A 26,480-nucleotide genomic window follows, 5' to 3' on the forward strand; every position below is an offset into this window, starting at 1 on the left:
AACAGATGCAGCCAAGGACAAAATCCCCCTGTCCAACAGTATCATTGCCACTTAAGGAGAAAATTGAGGAAAGATCAAAGCGTTGTCTCTCACTTCTCTTGATCATGACAAGAGAGGTGCATCTCCTTAACAAAAGAGAAGATGCTAAGCCAAGATTTAAATAACCTTGTCCCTCCCCCTTTGTCTCCCTCTTTCCTTTCTCATTCTTTCTTTTTGTCCATTTCTCTTTCTCAGTCGCTCTCAAAATCCCTCCTGCGCCACCTCATTGTCTCTATCTTCAGTCATCATGTTTGAGGCACGTTGAAGACTATGTCATTCTCTTTGAAAAAGATTTCATTCTCTTTGGAAAAGAAGTTTTATGAAATGTGGGGATGGTGATATCACCACTAATGCTTGTGGTCATGTTGTTGTTTAACATGAAGTCAGCACATCAGTGCTAACTTCATTTTTCAGTCTCGCAGGTCATCCTACAGCAGCCTCCTTTAAAGGTCACACAGAGAAGAGCCTTCTCAACTTAAAGTTTGTATAGGAGAGTGTGTGTGTTTTTGTATCTATGGTAGTGGGGAAGGATAAAGATCCAGATTATTAACGTCAGTTGGTATGAACAACTTTAAATGCAAAATAACATGTTAGTCATATCACAGTTGTTTCCAACTTCCTACAAATACTTAAAATACCCCCCACTAACTAACACACACGCACACACACACACACTTTGTATCAGATCCTCAAACAATGTAATTGCTTTCGCACCCAAGGATTTTAAATAGCATTCAAGGTCATTCAACCAAAGCACTTCATTTCTCTCCAACATCTCATTAGCTTTTTGTATCAACACTCTGACCTTTGCTTGGTGACATTGTTTATTATCACATTACTGTCTTCCGTGACAGAGCGAGGAGCAATAACACAGTATGGTAAACTGTTAAACACCTCTGATGACAAGAATAAATATCATTCAGCATTGGACAGCTATGAGATTGTTTGCCTTTGACAATATAAATACTTGTGTTTATGTAATGCTTTCTGGTCCATTCTGTGTATGACAGGACTGACTGGTGATAGTGCACTAACAGCTAAGAAGAAAATTCCACTGAGCTGCTGATTATGCACCTTCAGTAAACACAACAATGTTTCTGCCAACACTTGATTTTCTCTTATGTTATTGATTTTTTAAAATCTGATTTTCACCTATTTTCAATTCTGTAAATAAACACTGAAATAGCCTTTTGATATCCTAGATGTAGTGACCCCATGTACGTCATAGAACAAAAGATTTTGTTTGGAAAAAGAAGTTGTGTTTGTCTGACAGACTATCACACTGTCAGTGACCAGATTTTATATAACCATAAAATAATACCACAGTGTCAATCAACCTTATGTCCAAATCTTTAATGATCAATACATAGCCTTTAATAATAAATGCAATAATCCCTGATTGTTTTAGTAATGATTATGATGTCTTCTGCTAGACATAAAAAACAAAATTGCTCTAAAGTGGTGAAAGGTTTAAAATGAATTGTCAAGTTCCAAAATTGGACTGTTTCAAATGTGAATTTACACTAAGACATAAAATGGCAGCTGAACTTGGGGATCAGAAATAAAATTCCCATGTCATAAAAGTAGCCAATATTTGGTTGTTATACCTACACATTTTTTTTCTTTGCCAGGGCTGTATTGCCTTTAGATTTTGTAAATACAAACTGTAAATACATACTTTACAGTCCGCTACATTGATTTAAAAGGTACAGTTGGTAGTTGCTCACAGATTATGATTTACAGTGTGATTAATTTCTAAAATATGATGTATCATTACAGATTATTATACCCAACATTATTAAAAAACTGTTAAATATATCCACCCAGACCAACTTCAACATCAAAGCACTGCTTACACATCAAGGCATTATTAATAATGGTTCAATAATATAATGAGCATCTTCCGCTGCTGATTTCAATATGGCAAAAACCAATTCATTTGAAAAAGTAATCACATGAAAGGTTTACAATACAAGTAAACACAAAGTTTTTTTTATTCTTTCTGTCCACTGCTTCTTCATGTAAACTGTATGAAAGATAGGTGTCTTCGCTCTAATAAAGCAGTAAACCAGTAACCAGTAAAATGAAGAAGAACTGGTAATTACAGTGGAGTATAATCCCATTTGCATTATTGCAAGACTGGAGATCATCTGTTGAGAAAGAAGGCAGATAGAGAGATTTTTATTTCATTATCTTGCACAAAGGATTGTTGAATGTAACAGACAGACAGACAGACAGAAAGACAGACACAGACACAGACACACACACACACACACACACACACACACACACACACACACACACATATAGTCTCTTAGTTTAACTGTAGATGTAAAGTTACATGGTGTAATTTGGATAGCAGAGGAGGGGTTGTGTTACCGAAAATTCTACATGTGCAAATGTGCAAATGCGTGGTGTTTGTGACTAATGAGCCCAGTGGAGAAGTGTATGAGTATTATGCACCCTGTGTGTGTGATCCGTGATCAGTGAAGTGATGACTGACACTCCTCTCCTCCCACTCAGACTTCCAGCCCTATGGTGAATCGGAGGGGTAGCAAGCCTGGATACAGTTCTCCTCCACAGGCTAAACAAGGCAAAATGCCTCCTTGGCAGAGCCTGACACAATGCCTCCTACCACAGACAACTATATAGAGTCTGTGTGTGTGTGTGTGTGTGTGTGGAGTTTTGTGGTTGTGTGTGTTTGTGTGTGTGATAGCCATAGATAGATAGAGTTTGCGTGTGCCTAACCTGAGACTCTTTGTACATTTGGTATTAATTTGTTCCAGAGATGACACTCTCGAGCTCTCATCATCGTCTTGTGTTCTGGAGGGTTGTAGTTCAGAGTGACATAATTCTGCTGTTCAGGGGTAAACGCAGGCCAGTTAGCTCCATCAATCCCTGGATTCCTGACAAAAACAAAAGCCAATCAAGACAATTCAGCTGTGTCATGATTCAAAGTCTCAAAGTGTTTGAGAGAATGATTGACTATCTGGTTATGCGTACCCAGTCCGGGCAAAGTTGGCCCAGTGTTTCATAATCTTTTTAGTCATGTTCACTTCATTCTTCGTGTATCCCAGGGATGCATTCAGAGGCATTCCAAAGACAAATTCAATCTCATAGCCGTGCATAACTCCCATCCATATTGGCCAAGGATTGATGGAGGACCGGTGGTCAAATAAATATAGGAATGTCTTACCACCATGTTGTGAGTACCTGGAAAAGAAATGGACAATACTGAGCTATTTTTGTACTTCTCTAGGTCACGCTAATCAGAGAAAATAAAACACAAACATACTGCATGTACTGGAACAATAACAAGAAATGAGAAATGATTGTTCTGTTATTTGGAATGTCGGTGACCCAAACCATCCAGATGGATGGGACAATTATCTATTCATTCGACTAGGAGTTGACTGCATTGGCAGACAATTGGTGCCAATGCAGAGGGCTGTGGCAAAAAGAAAAAAAAAAATAGGGTCAAGGAAGACAAGCTCACATTAACCAGCAAGGTGCTGCACTGACCTGACAAATAATTGCAAGTGCAATTTCCTGGTAGATTCCTCAGATTATTTTACTATTTTAATTGAACATCATATTTGTACTGTTTACATTGTGTTCATTATGACAGAAGATGAAATGACTGCTAGAGTGATAACTTTCCAGAGTTGTAACGTTTGATCTCATAATCTTATAAACCACTCTGCAGTGTTGTTGGATGTGTGGTGAAATGCAAAGTGGCTTGCTCCTGAGGTTGGGCTAAACAACGAGTGTGAAAAATAATCATTATAAAGTAGAAATGTAAAGGAAAAGCTTGTAAATAAATGTAAAAGAAATTTACGTTTACACATGTCACTAAGCAGGGCAGTGCAAACTTTTCACTGAGAGGTCAGACATCACCATCCTGATGGCCTGAGGAAAGAGCTTCAATTTGGAATAGATGAGAGCTGGCAGAGGGTGTCCGACTGTGGCCTGTAGACCAGGGCGCACAGTCTGAGCGTCCAGTTAAACCCCTAAACCCAAAATTGGCCAAAGGAGGAACCGCGACGTTGCTACTGGATCGAGGTCTAAGCTCATTAGAAGAGAAGATGCCATTTGAGCAATGGTCCAAGAGAAGCAGCAGGTAGGTAATCACAGCGCAGTGCAGCTAAAGTTAAACATATGATATTACAGCACAAATAAGTAGAATTTAAAACATAAAAAAAAGAAAATGTATTTATTACAGCTGATCAACGGTTAGATGCAGTGTCATTGTTAGTCTTGCGAAAACAGTAGGCTAATGTTAGCTGAGCCTGCCCGCATGGTGTGCGTAAGGGAGAGAGGCTCTATGGATGATGATATTATACAAATAGTAAACGATATTTAGGGAAGAGATTATGATTACATTAAGACTAATGTTAATAGCTATAGCAACTATCATTCTGTGTTTTAACCTTGGCCAAATATGTTTGTTAATGATAGATTTAATTGTGTCCCTTTAGAACCTTATTGGTGCAGATTATTTAAGCAATAACAAGGTTATTTTATCCAAATTCTTTTTGTACTGGATCCCCCCCCCCCCCTTTTTTTCATTTGTATAACTGTATATTTTAAAGGCCACCCTTCTTTCTTCCTGGCCGCCTTAAACTGGCTGGCTAGCTTAAACTGTATTTCCCTGAACAAAGCAACAATTTTGTATCAACAGGGGACACAGTATGATTAAGATGTGAGATCAAGACTTAGTTGTTAATAATTTACAATGTACTCAACAGTATAAGTGTGAATCTGTAATGATGTCAGTGGCTATTCTGTTTCATCATTTACAGTCTTATCGTGGCCTGTTTAAATGTTTGCAGCGAGACGGACATACTTGGCTGGGTGGATGAGGAAACCAGGCAAGGGCAGCAAGACAGGGCCAACAAAATGAAATCTGCACTGCAGCTCCCACAATTCATAAAGAGACTCTGACTCATTGTTGCCCCTTCCTTGGGCACTGCACCAGACTTATGATGCGTTTGTGTTTTTCAATAGTTTTTATTTTTATTTAGTTTTTAATTTTTGTTTTCAATTTAGTTTAGTTTCAGTTAGTCTCCAGAGTGGGTTTGCTCGTTCCAATTTAGTTTTTGTTACTTAAAAATGTTCAGATTTAGTCGTTGAATTTAACCTGGTGAGTGTAGTTTAATGTTTAGCGTTTAATAGTGTCAGTATTAGTCTTTTTTTTCCCTTGATTGTAATATGGGGGATATTTGTCACATATGCATCAACGCTTCATCATGCCTGTTGGGTTGTTGTTGTTGGTGTTGGTGCTGGTCTTTATTAGTGCCTGCTCACTATGACGGCTTCCTTTTCCTGGTGTGGAAACATGCATACCAATTTATCCTATTTTTTACTAATGGACATTGGAGCTTAAGTTTTAAAATACTTACAGACCTTTGTGACAGCATAACGCTTATATAATATTATTGGCAGAAATTGGCAAATATATACTTCTTTCTTGTCAACTGTATATTTCAAGTGCTTCCATCATGCTTTCCTGGATCCATCGTAACTTCTAGCTTGTGGAAACAAGAACAAATCAAGCAACCGAGGCTTCAGTTTCAGTCTTCATGCTGATCCTATGATTTCTCCTCGAAACAGTTATCTTTGTCTGTGATTAATGAAGTAAAATAGTTGATATTTGTCATGATTCACATACTCACATAATAACACACAAGCTGGGAGAGTCGTCCTAGCTTGTGTGTGTGTGTGTGTGTAATGTATGTTCTGTACCAATGACATTTTCTGATTAGGGTTAGGGTCTCCTGTATATATTAAACATAGTTGAGCAGTATAAATAGTTATTGAAATAGTTATTTAAATAATTTTTATTGTTGATATCAGTGATTGCTGTTGTTCTACATTTATTTTTTTTAATCAATTACTTAATTAATTAATTTATTTATTAATTCAGACAACATCATTAAAATGCAGAATTTCCTCTTACCTTTGAGCGAACTCTGTCACAGGACAAACGAACTGCTGGTCTCCAAACAGACTCCCCAGCAAATCACGGTTTTTCATCCTGTTTTTTTCATCTGTCCAATCAGTGTACTGGAAAATAGCTGCATCTCTTGCGACGTCACTTGCATCTACCATTGCAAGAGTCACCCCGTGAAGAAACTCCTGTCTGGTTATGAGACTCTCACCAGTGAGAGTGTATCCAGGCACTCCATACATTAAGAAATAGGTCCCTTCGTCCTTGTTTAAGCCAAGCAGCACCTCTTTCTTTGGGAACTTACCGCTACTCAGCAGCACCTGCAGGGAAAAAGAGATGATTTGGTCTTTGTGACGCAAGATGTTTTTCAAATTAGGGATTTAAATAAAACTGATATTCTCATGTTTAGATGGAAAGCAACATTTTTGCGTGGGGCTTAATAATGCTGCTGTAATTACCCAGTGAGTTTTGATAATCGGCTGCAACTAGGCTATAGTTTGTTGAAGTTAAAGTTTATTTGACATCTTTTACTCCAGGTTACAAATATTAGGTCACCTGAATTTCTGTGTATTTGTCCATGTGTGGCAGCCAGAAATATAGGGATTTAAATTCTGTTGTAACAGCAGGTAACCCAACTACACATAAACAGTTAAGAATTCAGCTTTGGGACAAAGTTAGTTATTTTTAACCTTGATACATGTTGTACATGTTGTTTTGCCTTCACACCACTAAAACTGCGCTCCTTCTGGACTAAGTGACTGGGCTTTGCTTCCTCAGAGATAAGACAGTAAAAATGCACAAACAAATACACCTACTTCAGGTTTATCTGGGAGGAAGTCCCCATCAACAACAGGGACAAAGACTAAGCTTAAGATTGAAGTGGTAACGTCATATTGCTTCACTGTGATTTTCTCAGGATCAGCGCTCTGCAGACAAGCTTCCAGTTTAGCTGGAGGAGACGTGGGACACCCCAGTGATGATGCCATCCTCAGTGCCCTGGATATTGACAAAGGGAGCAAGGCATTCAGTAATAGATGGGATAAAGGTGAATGTAATAAAGAAGAAGAACAATGAGGGCGAACAATTAAGAAAAAAAAAAAGATGCGGGGGGTGGGGGGGGTGACAAATAACTGACAGTAAAGAGTGGTATGGAAGAGAAGAGGGTGAATGATAGAAGGACCCTGGACAATGGGACAGCAAGGACAAGATGGAGAGGTGACTGTGCACCAAAGAGTGTGAACCAGTGATATGTGTCCAGTTTACCAGGACAAAATTGGGTTGTATGATGTGAATGTCTGTGCCAAATTTCATAACAATCCATCCAATAGTTGTGAAGACATTTCATTTAAAATCACAAGTGTCAGCTTCATAGTGGTGCCAGAGCAAACATTTCATTGGATTGCCAAAGTCATAAGGATACATCATCTGAGAACCACGGTGAAAAATGTGTGCCATTCCACCTAGTAGGTGGAGAGATATTTCTCAGGATAAGTGGAAACTTTGGCCTGCCGGTGGCGCTGAAGGAAAAATCAAGGCTTAACAAAAGTCAAAAGGATTCATACTTGTGATACCTCAAATGTCAGTACCTCGAATGGCATATGTACAGAGAGAGAGAGAGAGAGACTATACAGACTACCTGTCCCAGGATTCAGTTTGGCTGCTTATGCCCCAGGGTGCATTAGGAGAGCCACTCTCCATCACAGCCCTATGAAAAAGACCATTGCTCCCTGGAGACAGCAGGTGGAAGCCCACAGATCCTGAGCCAGCACTCTCCCCAAACAGAGTCACCTGTAAACAACAGCCAATCAAAACGCCCGGCTTGTCTCATTGTTTGTTTTGTTTGTTTAAACAACAAAAAATATTGTAATTTCCTGATTTTAGATCGGGTAGAAGACAAAGCCTAACCTTTGAAGGATCACCTCCAAAAGCAGCAATATTATTGGCCACCCACTGGAGGGCTAAGCGCTGGTCCAGCAGACCTGCATTGCCCCGGATGTTGTTGTTGTCAGGAAGAGACAGGAAACCAAAAGCTCCGAGTCTGTCATTGATGATCAAAAAAGAGAAAAGATGTTTTAAAGAATTTAACAGAGAATACGCTTCACATTCACTTACTGTAATAGACTCAACAGTTATGTTAATGAGTAAATAGAAGGTTATTGAATGTAATCAAAAGTACCTTCCTGTTTACAAATGACTTTGCAAAGCTTACAAACCGACTACCATTTTTTGATGAGTAGGCAATGATCCATGTGTCACACCTCAGGCTAGTTTGTGTTTTCAGTTACATACAATAACTGTAATGACTTAATGATGGTATTTTATATGTTCTGCTTACATCAGCTCTTACCTGTAATTCATTGATACTACAACAACACCTTCAGATTTACTCAGGAAGCGGCCGTCATAAATGTCCAGAGAGGATGTTCCTCCAATAAACCCGCCTCCATAGATCCAGACAAGGACAGGAGCCAATGGTGAGGGCTGTGGCTGGGTTTTATTGAAATGTGGGGACCATACATTGAGATACAGACAGTCCTCACTCAGAGGAGTGTTTGGATTCCACATCTCTGCACCTTTGAACGCTGGCAAGAATAATGATATTAATCATTGTCAACAGAGACTGGCTGAGACTGCATTCGCACAAAAGATAAATACTCTTATCTCTATACCTATATATCCTTGGAGGTAAACATAATTCCTGAGATTTGTAATAAGCTCAGGTTCGTTATCCCACTTTATTACAAGCTATATTTTGTGATTAAATATTAGCTAAATGAATCAAAGTAGCCATGTACAGCTCTCGAACTGTTACATAAACAGTAAATTAACTAATTCCTGGTCTGTTTTCCTGTGAATGAGCACTGCTTTTTCCCCAGCAGAAACAGTCTAACACCAAGGCCCACTGTCCATATCTATTTGTGCTGTCATATCTATATTTAAATAATGTTTTGGGCGTTTTCTCTGTACATATGCCTGGCACTGGTCATGGCTGTCTGCCCAACAACCCATGACAGGTGGCAGTGTCTATAAATAGCTATGTATTCATGACCCAGCCCCAATTCAGTCTGTGTATGTGTGCTTATGAATGTGTGTAAGAAAGCACGGCTCTGTTTGCTTCTCCGATAACTGATGAAAACTCTCCAAAGAGTTTCATTCTTGCCCAAGATTTATTAACTACAATAGAGTAATAAACCATTCAGTCACTCACACACCAGGTGTGGCTGTGGATCTGTGTATCTGCCGGCCCCCCTTCAGAAACGCCTGCTTCAAAGTACTACAGTGGCCTTTTAAGGTCATCTTTCAATTATGTACTTAGATGGACTCCTTTGGTGTCTTGCCACACTTTGGTTATTTGGTCGTGGAGAACACACTACTGAACCAAATTCAACTCCATCTCAGTTACAACTTAAAGGGGCTGTCCATGGAATCTGCACATGAAGATCAGTTTACTCGTCATGTTTAATACCACTCATCCACTGAAAATAACGTTTTTGCACATTATGGGAAGTGTGATATCCAAGGTTTTTAGAGCTTGAACTATTCTTAAAGTGCAAGACTAAAAGTCAGGAAATCTTGGCATCTGCTGCATCAATTGGATCATTCTTTTGTATCTATTGTGCATCTGTATGCACATACACAGTGGTATATATTACATGTGTGCATTGTGTCCATCTGTGTGAACATGAATCCTACCTGGAAAGGCTGTATCTGGCAGCTGGTAGCATGAATTCGGGAATGTGGTGGCATCTCTCACCCCTTCCCATCTCTCTACTGGCTCTGGAGGTCTGAATCTCAGTTTTCCCAGAGGTGGTTTTCCATAAGGAACTCCAAGAAATGCTCTAACATTACCACCCAGCACTGAAAGCAGCTTCCCTTGAACTTTTCCATGCTTTGTAGTGATTACAAGGTCATCTTGAGTAGCAGTTGATGCAGTCAGGACATGAAACAACAGAAGAAGAACGGTCAAGTGTGCAGATGGAGAGACTGTCGCCATGGAAATTCCTGGGAAGAGAAGAACATGCACACAAAAACTTTATTAGCTTGTAAGATTGAAACATTACATTAAATAATTAATATGATAATACTTGATCATCCAGCACACCACACATGGCCTAACTCTACTTTATTGCTGAGAAATTCCCCTTTCATAAACTGGTTTTCGATTTTCAAGCTTTTACAATACAGCACAGTGGATGCTGATACCTGGCCTGCAATAAACCTATTGGCATTTTTTATGTTTTATTGTATTTCTATGCTGCACTTTCTAGTTATGCCTTTTGGTATAGCTTTTACTTTATTAAAGAATACCATTGCTTTTATCACCACTAATATAAATAATTTTATATTAATTTATATTATAAATTTATACATTTATTTACTAATTTATTTTGGCCCAAGTCAGTATAAGGTGCTGTCTAAAAAGAAGAAAGTTTATGTTGTGGATTATGTTCTGTCATATTCTTTTTCTTCTGCAACCACTCTGAACCATTTCTATCTAACTATACTTTATAATATACATACTGATACTTCAACATCCACGACACATATATGAAAGTGGTCATGTCCTGCCTGTATGGTTCAGGATCAGAGACCAGGATTAGATATTTAGATTAATAATGCTGTGTACAGTAAAAATAACCTTTACTGAACGGGGTATAATTAGACTCAGGACCATTCAGGCATTCAGTTGTGAAAAATACCAGCATGCATCTGTCACTGTACTTTATTCTTGCAGTAAATCTATTGGCAGGCAGGTTTGCATTCAACCAACAGCTTTAGTCCATTCTGTATCAAAGGTAAAGAATACATAATGATAGCCCACAACAGAATGACGTGTGTGTGTGTGTGTGTGTGTGAGAGAGAGAGAGGGAGAGAGAGGGAGAGAGAGGAGGTGGGGGTCATTCCCGCGGCAAGTGTGTCACTTAAGAAGCGGCATCTAATTATAATCCTTAAATATCTGGAAACATTCAGACGGTTACCAGAATGACTACTACTCCTGCAGTCGCTCGTCTTTAAAGGCGCAGACTAAGCAAACGGCAAAGCTTCCAGAGCAAAAGCCGCGCACAGCTGGGTATTAAGACGCGGGGACCCGAAGATTCACACAAGTGAAAAGTACATTCTCTGGCTTGGAATCTAGCAGGATAACCTTATTAACAAAAATCAGTCAATCAATCAATCAATAAATAAATAAATAAATAAAAAGGCTTTACTCACGTCTTACCTTACCAGTTGGCCGTTTGTGTCTGTCTGGAGTGGCTGTGGACACAGCAGTGATTAGGTGAAGAAGGCGTGGACTCAAAACTCCCTGTGTCCAGCGAGCGTCTGCTGGGGAAGCCCTGTCCGCCGCCCACAGCTTCTACTGCCGCCGCTGCAGTGCCATATCTACACCGCATCTGTAACGTAGAGGCCATTCAGGACATTCTGTAAACACCACAACAGGCAACTTGACCCGCAGTGCTTGTCCAGAAATCAGTGGGGGAGGTACAGACCTTACACTTAAGAGGAGTATCAGTGAAACAAATGCTAAAATACTCAGTTACAAGTAAAGTTTCTGCATTCAAAATCCCACTGAGGTGGAAATTTTGGCAGCAAAATTGACTTAAAATAAAGGCATTTTGCACTGTACTAGGTTGAGGTGGAATTAGCTAACTTCTTTTACTAGTTCTTCTTCATAGGCTAACAAGATCAATTTAAGGGGTCATGAGATGATTAATGAGGCAGAACACACAAATATGTTTTCATTTTTCAGACCTATTTCTAGTTTTTTTTTTTTTTTAACTTCTCTTTTTGGGACCCAGTTATTTAAATGTCACTACTGAGGAAGCTGTTCTTGAGAGGTTTTTTTTTTTTTTTTTTTTTTTTGTCTTTTCAACATAATTTTGCACACACATTTATCAAGGAACAAGAAAAGGCAATACTTTATAATAACACAACAACAACAGCAGTAACAAAAAAGAATAAAATAGTAAGCATGCTTTTGGACACGCAGGAAATTGGATATTAAAAAAAAATGTATGAACTAATGAACCTCGATTGCCACAATATGCCAGCATAAATCTTGATATCTGTTACCCATGTTGGATTATCTAGCAGGTGTAATATATGCTCTGCTCAGGATCTTGTATTGTATAATCCTGAATCTCACACATTTAGAAGAGCCGTGTCCAGCTGAACAGAAGAGCATGCATTATGGGCAGCCCTAAACATGAAGTATTTGAGACCACACCTTTTGCAGGGGTTGCCATCTTCAAAAGCTGATCCCACTCCAGACATGACACGGCACAGCTCTCTCTTTACGTTTCTTTTTTAGATGATGCTTGAGCAGATGTACAAAAAGAAGGATCCAAAAAGGCTATACTAATTTTAAGTTGTTCAAAGGGTAAGATTTTATCACTAAAAATCTGTCTGACTGTTATGAGGGGCAGTGAGGGAGATTATCTAGAATTACTATGCATATATGAAACCATACTCATTCACATACTATACTGAAAACCTCACAGAAATACAAGTGAAAAGGTTTTACACACATTACTGAAACATTATACTCACACGCAACTGAAAACCTCTCATAAAAACTAGTGAAGCCTTTTACATGCACAAGTGAAAACCTCCCACATACACAAGTGAAAAGCTTGCACATGCTAGTAGACTTCAGTTAAAATGGAAGGCGTTTCATCTGAACCGGAAGGTGGTTTGGGGGTCTGTGTATTTCCGTGTACATTCGGGCAGTTCATCTTGTCGTTTTAAACCAAAACCGTTTTTCATGTTTGTTGTCACAATCAAAAAAAACGGAAAGCAAGAAACGGTCCAATTTTGTTGTTTGCAAATTCCCTTGTTTAATTTCTCCCTGTTGAATTGAAGAATAAAGAAAGATAGTCAGGTGACACTCAACTAAAGCTGTTGTTCGTCGTTGGTTGTAGCAGACACTGCAACATCGATTCTTCTCATCCTCAGCCGTGCAGTAGTCCTACATAGTCCTACAATCTGCCAAATTTATATTTATATTGTATGGATCATTATCATATTTACAGTAGGCAACGTTTAGGCCATTTATTTAATTATTGAGCACAAAATTACCATAACTAAATATACTGAAGCTACTTTACACATTAGTAGCCTCTAAGGTCAATTCTAGACAGTGCCAACATACACCAGACAAAGAAGAACATTCAAACTCATATATCAGATCTAACCGGACCACCTGGCCACCTCCCGTTTTAAGTGACATCTACTAGCATGTGTGCAAGCTTTTCACTTGTATATGTGAGAGGTTTTCATTTGTGTATGTGAGCACATACTCTTTCACTTGTTTGTTGGAGAGGATTTCAGTAGTGTGTGTAAAACCTTTTCATGTGTATGTCTGTGAGGTTTTCAGTATAGTATGTGAATGAGTGGTTTCAAATGTGTATATTCTAGATAATGTCCCTCATGGTCCCTCATAGACTGTTGTGATACCAAGGCTCCCAGGTTTTATTGTTTAATGTTGGTCCCCCAGCTGAGAGGATGGGGTTTCCCCAGATGGGACAGGATGGGAAAGAGAGCCCCTCGGTACTAAAGCTCCTGTGCAGCTGTTTAACAAATGAGCATGAAAACCTGATAAAACCCTTATTGAATAGAGGTTGCAGTTTTAGACAATACCACAATGATGTCACTGGAGCAGTTTAGAAGTGAGATCTTTAACAAACCAAAGATCAGAAACATGACAGTACGATTCAACCAAACAGTTTTTTCCTAAGGCGTCACAGGTCAAAAATAGTCATATATCTTTAATAAGGCAACATATTTTATATGCAGATCTTTTTTTCCCCTCTGAAAAGTGGAGCAATGTACAATATCTCCCTCTGAAATGAAATGTATTAGAGCAGAAGTATAAAGAAGCATAAAATTGAAACACTCAAGTAAAGTACAGTACAAGGGCCTCTCAACTTTACCTAAGTTACAGTACAAGTTTAAGTGTTTAGTAAATGTACTTAGTTAATTTCCACCAGTGGCAACAATCAATCGCTGTGTGTTCACTGGCTCTCAGCAGGGCACACAGATGACTGACATAGAGGCAGTGACACTCACTGTCATCATATTCTGGTCAGCAGTTCAGCGACAATAAACAAGAAGAAGAAAATTATGCAGAGTGGAAATCAAGGGGAGGCGTTTTGCATCAAACACAGTGATGAGACACAGGCTTGCATGTCCCACATACCAACCCTGTCTCATAGACATTCTGCCTATATACTCACAAACACACTATGCAAGTAAAGTAATGCCATCTGAATTATAATTTTTTTGACATAATAAGAAAAAAAAATTAATTTATTCACATTTCTCCATATCACATCACATCACTTCACGTCCACTCTCCCATTGCATTGTCCTGTAAATACTTCTTTCGTAACACATCAATAACGTCACCTTAGGAACTCAACATTTCTGAACCAGGACCTCCAGTATTTGGCTCAAGTAGCTCTGAAAAGTAAGATATGGCATCCTGAGTAGGCTACAGCTGATATTTCAATGTGTCAGATACATATTTAATCAACATTTGGAACCAGACCAGACTCTCCCAGTGTAAAAGTACTCAGATCAGAATCAGGGCTTAACACCTTGATCGGGACTTCCCTACTTCAAACAATAGTTGATTTGTCACAGTCAACGCCTCCCACACTTGGTCATTTTACCAAGGTACTCGAACATGAAAACAATGTGTTGACCCGAGCAGCTTTGAGGGAGATCGATAGATAGTATTTTCCTCTGTTAATTCTATGGACGTAGAAGTTGATTTGGCATGATAACACAGAGTCTAGTTTCTCCTCATTATACCGCTTCCTGTTTCTGCCCCTTGTTTCTTTCTCACACTACTGGGTGCTTATTCTATCTGTGGCTTTTTTTTTTGTCATCTTTGCTTTTCTTTTCCACATATCCGGAGGCCAAAGCTGGAGAGAAAAGTAAACTTTTCTTTGGAATCTTGAGGGTGTGTGAGTATGGCTCTTTCTCTGTGTGTGTGTGTGTGTGTGTGGTGGGAGGGTGACTATGTAGCCCATGTGTGTTTGTTTACGTGTGTAAGAAATTTCCCATTAGGTGCATGAGTGTGTTTGTGTGCATGTGTTTATGTTATTTATAGTGCGGCAATGTGCAACTGGATTAACTATAAACAAAGTCTTACTGGGACTCTGATGCAGTGCCTTGGCACAGCACATGCAGACTGAGTCACACCGGCTTAAGTCTACCTGATTAATATTGTGTTCACTATCATGGTTCATGCTGTAAATAGACATAGACCATTAATGATTGCCTATGGCCTTGACGCCCAGGGAATTAAAATCAAGCAGCAGACTTACAACAGGTATCAAGTGATGAAGATGGTGCTGATATTACAGCAGAACGTCATACAACTATGGTCTTGCATCTCAAACCAAACGACAACAAAGCTATGCTACTAAATGTCTGCATGTGATGGATTCTCCTTCCATTGCTTACTTCAGTTTAGCCCTAATATTTCTTATATGCATATTAAAACTGTGGGAAGGCATGCTGAAAAAGAGAACATCTAATCATTTCGTTTGGTTAAAATTGTGGTATTGTGAATTTATCCCTATCCCTTGTCCTTTTTACTTCAAAATTCAAACTATGCAATGAAATCTCCATTCCCAGGCAATAGAGTTACACATTTCCTAAAAGAAACAACTTCAAAACCGCAGGAAAACATTCAAGCCCATTCCCAATGCGATGACCTGTTTTCCTTTCCTGTCTCACTTTCTCTATCCATCTTTCAAAATGGCAGCCAGCTATAACGGTGGACATCAACCCAAGAGAAAGGGAGCCATGGGAGGGCTGACTCTTTATAGACTTATACAGCTTAGCAGGAGGGTTGGACAGCCGCACAGACAGAGGTGGGAAGAGAGACTGAAAGAGAGAGAGAGAGGAAGCAAACAGTTTGTTTGAGGAGCGAGACAGCACAGTCTTCGCTGTAACCACACACCATCAGGGATTAGGCGGTTAAAGGCAGAAATGACAGTGATTTGATAGGAGCCTTTGAGAGAGTGTTTTCTCTCTCTCATTCCAAAATAGGCTTGGGATTGGAATGCAACCCCCCAAACACACAAACACAGACAAGTTAATTCCACCCATGCCCTTTTAATGTCAATCTGCTGTTATGAAGGCAGGGATAAGCAGTAAAAGAGAAAAAAAGAGAGGAAGAAAAAAAAAAATTAATTCATTTCTTGTGTGTAAGCTTGGAGCAATGAGATAGTAAATATCCAATCATGGTGTCACAGAGAAGGATATTGGTTTATGTCATGCTCCGTCTGTCTCTATTTTATTTGAATGTGAGTTTATGTGTGGTGTGTGTGTGTTTCTGTATGTGTATGCAATTATTTGCAGCTAGAGCCTTTAGAAGTACTTAAATCTTGTATTTCAGCATCAAAGATCTATCTATCTATCTAATGATCTGTCCATCTATCTACATACATACAAAATTTCTAAAATAGTACCAGACAATAACGCAGTCACAAACACTCTGTGCTGTGTAATCATTTTCAAAAATTCTGCAACATATGAGCAAATAAAGTGGTCACATCAGACCCTGAGTAGCTGTGAAAGCAAGGACATTTAAATAAGAGAGAAACCAGTTCAAATGTTTTTTTGGAACAGTATATATTTAGACAGATGTCTTGATTAGCTATGATAGCAACAATAGTGGGAAAAACTAATCAACTCAGATAGCTAAACTGGACTTCCCTTGACTTCCTTAATCAGCACCACATCCTCTCTCTGATTTCAAACTCCAAATAGTCAGTTAGTTTGCTGCTATTTGCTATACGTGTATGTATGTACACATACAGCAGATTAATCGTGGAAGGGTCTGGCTTCCTTTAACCTTCGCAGGTAATAGAGCACGTTCACTGACATAAGCGTCCCTAATTGGTAGAACAGAAATGGATGGAGAACAGAGACAGAGCTGGTGAGCTTGGGTTGGGGGATGTTACTTAAAAGCTGGTGAGCTGAGAAACAGAGGGAGGAGGGTAATGAATGTGAGACAGGTGGTTAACAGGTTGCAGAACATACCACTCTCACTCGATAACTCAGCAAATGGAGTGTGGAATGGAGACTGACAAGGTTGAATGGGACGGAATGGGACTAACAGTGAATCCACATTTCCATCTACCTGTTGGCAGTGAACTCTTTTTGGTACAGTACAGTTGAAAGGGACATCAGATGCAGCGCAGTGGCTGGGTGCAGGATATTTAACTGTGCAGTACATGCACACATTTGCAGCCAAAAAGCACTGCAAAAAATATACCTTGTTTACACTGGCCAGGCAGCAAATACATTATGTCAGCAGCAGCAGCAGCAGCATGTCTCTGCCAGAGTCCACACTGGATCCATTCAGCTACACAGTAGTGCTGTTCGAGTGGACATGAAGACTTGAAGCCAAAAATTATGCTGCAGATATATAACATACATGAAGCATTAGAGCAGTGGTTCCCGACTTTTTCCAACTCATGTCCCACTTAAAAACCCCCAAAATATTAGCAGTCCACTTCTGACCCTGTAACAATACTGAAGTACAATAACACCAGAGCATTTTATTTTAATGATAACAATCGAACATTCAGGACTGAACTGAAAGCAAGGGAAGCTCCAGATTTAGTTTGAAGCCAGAGATCACAGGTTGATTCACCATCTGTCTCTTGACTCTCGTTCCTCTCAACTTTTGCTGTTGCTAACCAGTTACCTATTTTGATACTCTAGTTTCTGTCATGTTTGTAATAATGCACAATCAGACTGCAAACAAGACAGCAAACAAGTATATGGCGTTTTCAAGCAGGGACAACATAAAGGTTACTATCATTGGCTTATTACAGTGATGGGCCTCAATATGAGACATTTTTTTAAAGATCATTTTGTTTTAAAACATTTAAATGTACTATTTTCTTTTCTTTATATATAATTATGTCTTTTCATTAAAATTTTACTGCAAAATATTTTTTAGCCCACTTGCAATACCCTTGTGGCCCACGAGTGAATCCCCGGAATTAGAGAAACATGATCAATGTTAGAACTGGTGTTGACAGTGCATGTTTCCATCAGTAGGAGATGAGACGGACAAGTGACAAATGGCATTAAAACTGTGTAGACATCTAGTTTAGACATGGTATTACTCAAAGCATTAAATACTCATTGACTTGAACCAGATTTTTTTTTTTTTTTACCTAGAAATAAGACTTTTCCAGGTGCAAACAACAATGTATCTTAAAGTAAACTTTGCAAGTCAAGGCTGTGCTCCACCTGCTACATTTAAAAAAAGGAAGTTTCTTAACAAGCATCTTTCTCAGTGTAAACTGATGCTGTCAGCTGCAGTTTGCATTGTGTTTTAGCAACAAATCTTTATCTAATAATGCTTTATTTTTCTCACTATTTCTCACCATCAACTTTCAGCCTACAGATTATTTTTAAGTTTAAGTTAATTTCTCCTGTTTGATATATTAATTAACAGTTAAAGAACAAGAAGAAATGAGACTGAAGTGATGGCATAAAGTGATGGAATTAATGTTTGTGATAAGAAATGTGACTATCTGAAACAAATACAATGGTTCATTTCCTGCTTGCGACAAAAGAGGAAGTAAAAGTTCTGTCTGCTGACAGGTGGGAGGGAGAGGTTTGAAAACCCAGAAGTAAATAAGGGAGGTTCCAGAAATCATCCTGTCTAAGGCCAGTTAGACAAGGTGCTTACTTGAGTTTGCCAATCTGACCTAAGATTAGATCTCTATTCAGAGTCTTGACCAAGTTCCTAGCTGTGGAAATCTTCTTTCCTGACTAGCTTGACCTTTTCTTTCAACCAGCATAACATTTTCAGTCATGAGGATGTGTAAACAGGACATGTAGGTTACAAAATGTTTAGGGTTTGATCATTAATTAGTCTTGCATTACTGTATTATTAACATTGTTTATCCATTTATTTACAGCTGATCTGTGCATAATACAGTGTGCAACGTGGGTGTGCTTATGCATAGGAATATGGTACTTCAAACTGTATTACCAAAGGAAAGGGCTGTTAGATGGCAAGATAAAGTGATGAAAATATTCAGAAGATGTCAGCTATTATTTTTTTTTCAGTAGGTAATTTTTTTAATGTGGCGATAACACATTGCTGTGACTGGCCCTGTCCACAGCAATACATCACTAAGCCTCTGTGCCGGTGCTCCTGGCTGCCTCTCCAAACTGGGTCTACTGCAGGTAATTCAGTGGCCATATATAAATATGTACACAACCTCACGTCAAATAACCCAAAATGTCCTTTTAAGTGAAGAGAACCGCGCCAGAGCAGTGCAATGCAAAAACACACTGAGACATTAGCAAACGATCTGGCAACTGACCGGGGAGAAATACTGGGGATCTGATGAGAGAAATGAGGAACATGTGTGTAGATGGGAGGGGAAAGTTACAGTGATTGGAAAATGGAAAACAGCTAGCAGGTGGTATGGAAACGGGAGGAAAGTCTGGGGACATCTGGTGGGTGGGTGCAGTATGACAGGTGGCCGTACTGGGGGGAGACAACGCAGGAGGTGATGGCAGGTCAGCTGAGCGACTGAGTGCTCTGTCCTCAGAAAGCTGCATTCGTCACTGATGGCTGAATCTTCTGCACTTTTTAAAACCCCTACAATCCATTTAAATCAGGATATTTAGGTCAAATGAATGTCCACTTTACCGATATCACTCTATGCAATATCTGGGTAATTAAGTCTTTAAGACTCTTTAAAATCCAAAAAAGGAGACACAGTCATCTCCCACTGCCACTCTAGGCTACCATGACCTTTTTGCTGACCAAAATCTCGTCTTTTTTTGTCTGCATGCAATCACGCATGACATCATGTCACTTAATAATAGGTCACATTCTTGGCTAATGCCCACAACCATATTTGGGTCAGGCTTCACTCTTCAGAGTAAGTCAACATGGTCCTCTTGCATGTCACAGACAGATTACCAGGGATTTAGCCTGTTTATGCTACAGTATGCCGGTGGCTGAAAGGTTAGAGAAGTGTGAGTGCAGCATGACTGCAGGGTAGCAAGTGGACAAGAGTTTTCTGTCCGTGTGTTTGTATGTGTGTGGGCATGTGCATGAGAGTGAGAGAAGGAGATAAAAACAGGATGATAGATTATACAACCATTTCAATGTATAAAATTTCATTCGAAATCCTACTTTCAATTCAATCTTGATAAAACACTCAAGTGTCTTGCGACCCATTTAGTGTCCCATTGCTCCCATACCTGCCCGGAACTCACTCTGTCTTCCTCACTTGCACAAACACACACACACGCTCACTCATGTGCACGCATGCACACACATAAGGGTGTTATCAAGCTGCTGTGTGTCTGAAGTGTTGTTTTTATATTGCAGCCATATTTCATTTTGGCCTACTTTCTTTAAATTGCCTATGGGGTTTTGAATGGGGAGAGGAACCATCACATTTATATATGAGATTGAAGGAAAAGGAAGAGAGGTGTTTGTTTATGTTCTTATTCATTTTCTTTCCCTCCTTCTAACTCTGTGTATGCTGTCATTTTTCCCCGTTGTGTTTCATTTCCTTTACCCCCTCCCTCATCCTCTCTTTTATGTGTCCTTAACACAGCTCTCTCTCTCTCTCTCTCTCTCTCTCTCTCTCTCTCTCTCTCTCTCTCTCCTCTCTCCTCTCTCTCCCAAGCATGTGCTACTATGCAAAGTAGGTTTAATTGCCATTAGAACTCACAGGTGAAGTGAGGAATGAAACATAGCAACACAGAAGCATACAGGGAGGGAAAAGGAGGAAAGGGAAGATGGGGTACACTCCCTGGACGATAAAGGGGCTTTAAAGTAAAGGGTCAAGTTACATTTGAAAGTACAAGTCTTTACGTTTTTCTCTAAAGTAAACAGGATGTAGTATATTGATGATGACTGATGACATGGTGGATAGTATCCCCTTCAGTCAATTTCAACATGTATATTTCATAAAACGTCATTTATTTCACTGCTCTTCATCACGTTACTTGAGTTGAGTTGCGCAGAGTATGGAATTGCTCCTTCCCCAACAATTTATTTGCTTTCCTGCTGTTGCATCACAAATTTCAAAATGTTTGATGTGACTTTTGTGCTGTTACAAATGGCAACTCACTGGAACTATAGATCATGTTCACCAGAGAGCGTGTGTGAAAGAGTGAGATTGGAAAGACAGAATATAATCATTTTGATTCATTTTGAAGTTGACACATTGACTTTTGATTGATTTTACTATGAGAAAACATGCATACACACACACACACACACAAGTAAACAAGCACAGTCTGTCCCTAACATACACACACATGCTTAAACATTCATGAACATAATGCCTCTCTTGCTGGTGACTTAAAAAAAAACAAAAAAAACAAATGAATTGTAAATAAATGGATTTTAAAATCACTTTGGCCTTCGACACAGTAGATGCTTATTTGCATACAGACTATATGTCTCTGTGGGGTATGAGTGTGACTGTGTTTGTACATGTCTGTGTGTGCGTGCGTGTGTGCTTGTGTGTGTGTCATGCAGTCTCTCCCACGCACATTTATTCAAATCATGAAGCCAAATTAAAACAACATACAATACATCCTCAGTTCAAACTAGACGTCAGTGAGAACATGCAGCAGGTGAATGCAAATCAAAGTACAGTTGTATGGTTGTGAAATTAAAATGAAGTTGTATTCATATGCAATCTTATCAACTTATCAAACCACTGGAGCCACAAATTGTCACATGCTGCTGACATACCAAGCATAGTTAGCTGTGTGTGTGGGTATTTGAGTGCGTTTATGCAAGCCAGGCAATTTTTGTTCCTATTAGCTGGTAGATGTTTTAATAAGATTTGTGCTTAGCTGCTCAGCAACTCACCAGTGAAAGCAAGTCCAAATAAAGCGGCCCTAATGACGGTGATTACATAGACATTACATTGCATCATTGTTGCATATGTTTTGACAAATCTTGAAACCTATTCTTATGCTTTAGCTAAAACATAATTTAAAAGATAGATTAAGTAGGATACGAGAACTGTTTATAAAGACAACTTTGAATTAATGACTTTCAGAAGTCTGCTATAAAACTATGAGGTCAATTTGGGGTCTCAGAGAAACCTGAAACACTGGCTGACAAAATGTGTTTGTTTGGTCTACAGTCAACTGTTTCAGCCATCGCATTGCCATCACACTGTCATTATCTCAATGATTGTTTGTAAAATGTCAAGAAGGGAGCTGTTGTGTGGTGTGATGGTGTGGTGGTGCTGTCAGAGGGCAGGAAAAAGAGGGGAGAGCAGGCTGCTGCTGATAGCACTCAATTTTTTGTGGGGACTGTGGTGGATGATGGGTGATGACCCGGATCCCTGAGGTATTTTAGTTTAGTTTCTTTGTGTCTGTTTGTTGACCTGGATGGACTGAAGCCAGTGCCAAGCTCAGTGCACGGATGGCAACACAAGAGGAGGGTTGCGCTGGCCCCAACCACACTGTGAGGGTGAATGGTGCAGCAGGAGATGAGTGAAGGAATTGTTGGGGGGAGGAGGGGTGAGTTGGATTCTCCGGGGTTCAGGCAGGCGCACATATTTTCTTGTTGTTGGCAACCAAGGCAGGGTCTGTTGTGACCTTCATCCCAAATAGCCTTTGGGCCAACCGAAAAGACATAAGCTATAAGCTAGTGAATGACATACAGACACGTGTATGGGAGTGCATCTGTGTGTGTGGCAGCTTAGCTTTGGACTGAGCACAGAACTCAATAGAAATTCCAGTTATTTTCAATAAATCTCTCTCTTTTGCCCTCTTGTCTCTGTACAGTTACGAAGCAGATTCCTAAAGCCCCTGGATAAGCACAAATCTTTCACTCAAGGCGAAGCATTTGCAACTTGTACAGATGCATCCTCACATCAGGTTGCTCCGCCCCAGGCAAATTCATGCCCAGTTGCGTCTTTTCATTGACTTTATAATCAAAAATTCATCTTGTCTGTTTGAACAGGATCTCAGTGGTTTTTAGTTCTCCTTGATCTCACAGACGATCATTTTGTTAGTACTACCTGAGTCTTAACATTGTCCAGCCACACCGTCTGTTCTCAACTGGTGTTCTTCCACATGCCTAAAACATGAATGAATATGAATAAATTGCAGTGTGGTGAGATGGTCGACTGTGTTCAGAAAGTCACTGTTTTGATCATGATTAAAAGAGACAATGCTGACTATTCGAACAAAAAGTGGTTTCGTGTTTTGCTCCTTTGCTACTGTTATAATAACTATGCCCATTAGAGAGCCTTGAATGTAATGTGCCATTGTGGTATATTTGCTGAAAAGTCTTAAGCCCCTTTAAACTGTTTAAGAAACCCACTAAGACCTGCTAACATCAGGCTCTTGTCAGCAATGGGAAGCAGGAACAAACAGCATTAAGTCCTGGGTCAAATGACTGTACAGTAGTCATGGGTATGTATAAGCTGTGGTTCTGAGCATCAGTTATGTAAACACAACACCCAAGTGAGCACATTAATTTTCACCTCTTTTATGGGCTGTAAGGTCTTTCAGAACGCACAAACACAGTAAACAGAGCTGTCACCTGCCCAGCAAGGTGCCGTTAAACCAGAAACACTGTGACGACACTGCTCAGGAATGAAAGAGTGAGCTGCAGCCCCGAAATAAGTTTCAAAAACACGCAATCACCGATTGAAGCATCTCACACTGAGGCTCTAACAGTTTCACAGGAGCACCGAACCGGGGATGAGACATGACATATCCATTATACCAGTTTGCATGGCGGCTAGCAGCTCACTCTTTCTCCCCGGCGTCTGTGTGTGCGTGTCCACCCTATAACTATATATCTGATGACATTGCTCCCCGCAGTTGTGTATGTTCTCTCTGAACAGAAAGGCAAACTCAGCTGGCAGTCTAAAAAGGAGCTAAATCACCTTTTTTTGTAGGTTTTACCATTTATACTCGCTCTTACCCTCTAATTATGGTGTAAAAAGGGTATTATTCTTTCTCACATGACTGTAAGAGGGAGCTTAACAATAAAATTGTCTTTTTTTGTGGGAGGCCAGTCCTGAACAGCCACTGTGAAAAGTAGGGTGAAAAGCCAGCTGTTTTAGAGATTAACAAGACAATAATTATTTGAACATGAGGATAATGGCACACAGTGTCAGACACTCTCTCCTGACACAAGCATTTATAGTATACACTTCTATGTACAAACAAAAAGTGACAAAAATTAGTTGTTTAAAGGCAAAGAAAACGGGCTTGTGAGAGATGTTTCAAACACTGCTTTTCTTCTTACCTTGACACGCCTGGCCATGTGTCAAGAGAGTGTGATTGTTGCTTTTTAATGAAAAGTTACAGGAACTATTTTTTTGCAATTCTGTATTTTAACATTTCAAGACTTTATTACTCACAGGTAATAGAGATTCCACTGAATGGATTGCGTATCATACAGACAGGGTGTGTCACCAAACACAATTAGGAGGCATTTTACACTAAATAACGTGTACAAACGTGTGTCTCGGAAGTGCAAACCATGAAAGTGAAAATATGAATAATATATAATATAAACAAAGATGTTCTTCCTTCAATTAATAAATTATTGTTGAAGAATTCATGTTTTCATAACTTTTTTTAAAAATTGCCCATGTCGTCTTAGTCATTTTCTAATTAATGAAATAAATTTCTTCCAGCCTTTTATTCTGAACCCTTCTTAATGTTTTAATTACTACAATGTGGTACTAATCTTGCTAGTGACTTAAAAGGTTGTAGTGGAGGTAGCAGATAATAACATATAATATTATATGTGTAGACATTGTGGGAGAAATGTGTTGTGTGAGCATATGTGTATAATGTGTATAAGTCTATTCACTGTCTATAAGTATGTAATTGTGTATATTTCAGCCTATATGTATGCGTGTAAATGTATTGTGTGTGTGTGTGTGTGTGTGTGTGGTTAAAGATGGTTAAATGATTAAATCTGGTAACTCTGCAGCACTGTATTAATTAGATACCGGAGAAGGATCAAGGCTCCTGTCCAGACCAGTAGCAGCTAAAGCTTTAGCTCTTGAGAGGCAAATAGGTGGGAGAAAGACAGGAAGATAGGGAGAGAAGGAAAAAAGGTTGAGAAAGAGGAGAGTTAAAAGAGGCAAAGAGTTTAGAGGGGGCTGAGGTCAAGGATGAGAGTGTGGCAGATATATTATGGAAATAGAAATGGTCTTGTGACGGAGAGATACAAAATAAAAAATGGACCTGCGGCAGTGAAGGACAGACAGTTAGAACAGTTTAAAAGATAAATTACGATAAGGCAACAACAAAATAGTGTACTGTAACCTGCACACCTAAGTGCATAATACTTAAGGATTGATTAAAGTGATGTTGCCTGAGGTAAAATAATTCAAAAATATTTAGCCCGTTGGATCACTCCAGGACTTGGCAGAAACATGCATAAATGATGGGGTAGATGCTCAAAGACATTTATAAAACATAGAGATTTATTATACATATCAGATCACTTCTTTCTTTTTTTAAGACTCAGTTTGTAAAACAACAAACCTAAAAAATATAATGCTGGCTAATGAAAGGCTTGTAAAATGTAGTCATCTGAATCATACATTAAAATATAACTCTATTAAACTGAGCAGACATTCATCTATATAAAAGTCAGTGTTGCAGTGGTAGCAGGGAAGGCAGAGGAGCCAAAAGCAGACACATCAAGGCAGGCTGATGCAGTGAGGACAATTAATGATATAAACAATACTTACAGGCAGATGGGTGGATAAGCAGGCAGGTGAGCAGAAAGGCAAGCAGGAACTGACAACAACAGTCTTCACATGGGAAACGAAAGGGAACATAACCAAGAACAGAAGCAGATGATCTGCCAAAGACTGTGGAGAAAGGGCTGGTATAAATTGTGAAAAGCTGATTGGGGATCGAGGGGGCAGGTGGGGAGAGAGGCGGGGCTGATGGAAGGTGGAAACAGGTGGGGCAGAGAGGTAACTACGAACCAGGGGAAAAGTCTGAGGAGTTGGTGGGTAGAGAAAAGCAGGTCTGTGGAGATGAAGGGGAGGAGCATGGCCTGGAGGCATTGAAGAGCAGTGGGAGTGATTTGTCTGTTCGGTGGATTTGATAATAGAAATCATCAGAGGGAAGCATTATGGGAAAATACACTCAAGGTACTTAACCACTGTTGCGAATAAAACTGACAGTTGTATTGGACAACATGGTGTGTTCTGGTCTGCTGGTTTGAAATCAATTTCAGTGGGAGTAAAAGCCTTTTTGGAGTATAAAAGCAGCAATGAGCATTTTGTAAGTTTATGAGGTTCAGGCAACTAAAACTTCTCTGCAATGGCTAGAACAAGCTTGTAGTGATGGATGAATTAATGGCAACATCACCCTCACGGTTTAATGAGACAGAATGTGACTCCCAATGATCCATCCCAACCACCTCCCTAAAAGGTGCTACCAACCCTAACTCCAGATACGAACA

General features: G+C 39.5%; 2 protein-coding genes across 4 annotated transcripts in view; one reads left to right on the plus strand and one right to left on the minus strand.

The window, feature by feature from the left end:
- scn2b (sodium channel, voltage-gated, type II, beta) overlaps positions 1-26,480 on the plus strand; it is a 357,779-nt gene that overhangs the window by 105,008 nt on the left and 226,291 nt on the right. The gene's annotated exons all lie outside the window — the stretch shown is intronic.
- On the minus strand, positions 1,378-11,386 carry LOC139631989 (acetylcholinesterase-like). Of its 3 annotated transcripts, none has more exons than XM_071496695.1 (10): positions 11,216-11,386; positions 9,683-9,991; positions 8,337-8,571; positions 7,895-8,027; positions 7,626-7,777; positions 6,805-6,985; positions 5,999-6,309; positions 3,043-3,252; positions 2,788-2,945; positions 1,378-2,189 (listed from the first exon to the last, which is right to left on the minus strand). In XM_071496695.1, the coding sequence occupies exons 2-10, from the start codon at positions 9,981-9,983 to the stop codon at positions 2,092-2,094; spliced, it is 1,779 nt and encodes a 592-aa protein (XP_071352796.1). In that variant the 5' UTR covers positions 9,984-9,991; positions 11,216-11,386; the 3' UTR covers positions 1,378-2,091. The 3 variants fall into 3 exon arrangements, with proteins under 3 accessions (XP_071352796.1, XP_071352795.1, XP_071352797.1); XM_071496694.1 differs by having other exon boundaries at positions 11,211-11,384; XM_071496696.1 differs by having other exon boundaries at positions 11,204-11,340.

The sequence above is a fragment of the Trachinotus anak genome, unplaced genomic scaffold (assembly GCF_046630095.1).
Source record: "Trachinotus anak isolate AG129_WGS33_773 ecotype Australia unplaced genomic scaffold, CSIRO_AGI_Tana_v1 ptg000014l, whole genome shotgun sequence".
NCBI classification, from domain to species: Eukaryota; Metazoa; Chordata; class Actinopteri; order Carangiformes; family Carangidae; genus Trachinotus; species Trachinotus anak.

Bases quoted from the DNA above. Each gene is read 5' to 3' on its own strand.
- LOC139631989 (XM_071496695.1), bottom strand. From the start codon at position 9,983: ATGGCGACAGTCTCTCCATCTGCACACTTGACCGTTCTTCTTCTGTTG. The intron at 8,028-8,336 runs GTAAGAGCTGAT...CATCAATGACAG, and splicing joins GTAGTATCAATGAATTACAG to ACTCGGAGCTTTTGGTTTCC. The intron at 3,253-5,998 runs GTAAGAGGAAAT...TTTCTTTTCCAG, and splicing joins GTGACAGAGTTCGCTCAAAG to GTACTCACAACATGGTGGTA.